The sequence below is a fragment of the Pyxicephalus adspersus genome, chromosome 4 (genome assembly GCF_032062135.1).
Source record: "Pyxicephalus adspersus chromosome 4, UCB_Pads_2.0, whole genome shotgun sequence".
Lineage (NCBI taxonomy): Eukaryota > Metazoa > Chordata > Amphibia > Anura > Pyxicephalidae > Pyxicephalus > Pyxicephalus adspersus.
The window spans coordinates 67,268,043-67,271,101 of NC_092861.1; the positions used below are offsets into that span (position 1 = coordinate 67,268,043).

Below are 3,059 nucleotides of genomic sequence, written 5' to 3' on the forward strand. Positions count from 1 at the left end.
TTTTTTTTTTGTAGTTTGTGTAAACCTTGGTCTTGATCCATAGTAATTTAAAATGTTCCACAAAAGTTGAAAATTTATTTTTAGATGTTCCGAGTATTAGTCTACTTACATTGTACTTTTTCTGATTTATTTCTCCTCCTCTTAAATCTATTATTAGAAAGAAAAGGAGAGGAAAAGGGAAGATAAGAAAAGGGAAAAAGAGCCTGAAAAAACAGTGAAATCGGCTGGTGTGGAGAAGGTAAGAAATAACCGCTTTATTGGAGGAGTCCTGTTTTTTGCAGCCTGGTGGTATTCTTGTTCTCTGTATAGAAAGGCTGGTAGATTCATGCTGTGTTGAATACTGAGCTACTAAAAAAGGAAAATATTACATTTTCAGACTCTGAAGATTCTCTGTATACCAGCCACTATTTATAAAAAAGAGAGCAGAGATAAAACTGTTTATTTTATGATCATGTTGAAAAGTCTTACCTGCACTCAATATTGTGTTCAGTATCAATATATATATATATATATATATATATATATATATATATATATATATATATATATATATATATTAGTACAAAAAAAGTGTATAGGTTATCAATATGTCCTGAACAATATAAATATTTTGTATGTATTTTCCTATAGTAAGAAACTAAAAAAAAATACTGTTAATATTTTGTTGCTTTTTTATTTTGATAAATCTGAAATATTAGATACACATTTTTCATATTTACTTCTTACATCTACTTATCCAAAGCATATTAGTCAATTTCTGGCGTTGCAATTCAGTTGTATTTGCAACACACTTAACTAAGTCAAGGGAGGGATATACAGACACCCCTCTTGTACTATTTGAACTTTGAAAAGACCTGATCTGGTCTGCCGACTCATAGCAACACCAGTATTAAATACTTCTTTACTTTTCTTTACAGTAATAATTACTTTTTACCAATAAGATCTTTTACAAGTGGTGAAAATGTTATCGTTTTTCTGTTGGAGTTTCAAAGCATTAAAAGAAACTGACCAAATATTATCATAGCTTTCCCAAAAACCAACAATATACAGTTTTAACTATATACAGTTTTAATTTTTATTTTAGTATCCACCTAATATTTTACCTTTTTGGACCATTCTTTGTAAACTGTGTGTGTGTGAGAGAATCACAGCAGTTTTGCAGATTGTGAAATACTCTAACCAGTCTGTCTCAAAACAGCAACCATGCCATATATAAATCCTCTTAAATCATGTTCCTGAATGCATTGAGTTACTGCTCTTTGATTGGCCAATTTATATTTGACATTGATATCTGTATTAACAAGCAGTTGTTGTAGCTATTACAGTGGCTAATGAGCTAGCTGTGAATGCTGTAAAGTTATAGCCAGGTAATTCCAAGAAGATATTGCCAAAATAGCTGTTCAAAGATAGTTTGCCCACTTTATTATTATCCTTTTGTACTGTGTTTAAGACTGGTAAAGAAGTAGTAATATGGCATGCTGTTAGTTAACCACGTTTCTTAAGTTACACTTACTTCAAACCTGTGAATTTTTTATGTAGTGTTTGAGGATTAACTCTGCCCTGACAAAACCACCTGTAATGGATATTCTGCCGATTTCTGCAAGTGCCAGAGGCTAGGCTGCTCCCCCTCCTCCTCCAATAAAGATTACACAACAAACCTAAAGTTAAAATTGAAAAAGTTTTCCAGTTCTGTATGTTGCGAGTTAGCTGTATTTGAGCCTTCATTTTGTGCTTAATTTAGCTGCAGCCTTGCTTTGATAGAATCTTCTTGGATACAGAAGATCCGATTATGGGGCTTATTGATTCGGCTTTGCTTTCATTGCAACTATCTTTTAATGCATATTTAAAGGTTAAGCACATTGTTAATAGTTGTTGGTGAAAAGGCTATGTGAGATTTGATGGAGCTTTTCAATATCACTGAAGTGTGAAAAAGTACATCAGAATATTTTTCTCTGAGCTGGTATCATATGAGTCTTAGTACCTTATTACAAACTCACATAAGTGAAATACATTACATACAGAAGAACATTTTTTGTGGCTGCTGGTCTTATGCTGGCCATATCCACATATTTAAAAAAATGTAATTGGTGAACCAACCCAATTTTTGTAATCAAATCTTTCAGTGTTTTAAAACTTTAAGTGTTTCAGGTTTCAAATCTTCCGTGTTTTAGTATGAATTGCCACTGTGTATCAGACTATGCAACTTTCATTTAGATGTTCTCATTTTTAGTGTTGCTGTATTGCCTCATCAATATCTTGGTAGTGTGCATGGGCTTTATGTTTTTCTTACAAAAATATACTTAGTGTATAATTATACAATGCACACTGTCAATGACAAATCAATACGTCTATTAGTCTTTTTGTCTCTTGCAGCCAAGTAATGATATCAATAGATACATTTTACCCACCATAGTAACTGTTGAGCAGTGTTTCTCAACCAGGGTTCCTCTAAAGGTTTCCAGGGCAGGGCGATTGTCCTTTGTTAAGAGATTGAAAAGACGGTACAGGTAGTCCCCGGGTTACATACAGGATAGGGATGGTAGGTTTGTTCTTAAGTTGAATCGTATGTAAGTTGGAACAGGTAAGTTATTTTAATAAATGTAATTAGCACAGATGTTTGTCACAACATATTATTAGGCAGCGTGGTGTCGGTTACTGTAATAAATCCTCACTGTGAGCTAATCACAAACAACACCTCCTCCTCCAATCTCCAGCTGGCGAATGCAGAGATAGTCCCTGGGGTTTCCCAGTAACGTCGGTGCGGGCATAAGGAGCGGCGGGAAATTCAAATAATTTTGTATTGTATTCAATACAAAATAGCTGTATGTAATTTTATATATAAATATCATTTTATATATAAAAATCATTATATATATATATATATATATATATATTACATGGTACTACAGTTATATTACATGTTTAAATATTTTTATTGATTTAATTCTAACAGATTTTTGTGTTTTGTTATTTAAAGTTTGTTAAATTTATTAAATATCGGTGAGTTATGCCTACCGCCTATGTACCGCTTTTTGCATGGAAATTTGGATGGAATTAGA

At 32.5% G+C, this 3,059-nt stretch overlaps 1 protein-coding gene across 2 annotated transcripts in view; it reads left to right on the forward strand.

Annotated features, from left to right (window-relative positions):
- SMAP1 (small ArfGAP 1) overlaps positions 1-3,059 on the forward strand; it is a 118,544-nt gene that overhangs the window by 71,059 nt on the left and 44,426 nt on the right. For both annotated transcript variants that reach the window (XM_072408499.1, XM_072408500.1), the window contains one exon: positions 158-238. In XM_072408499.1, coding sequence (XP_072264600.1) covers positions 158-238 — 81 coding nt within the window. The remainder of the gene's footprint in view (positions 1-157; positions 239-3,059) is intronic.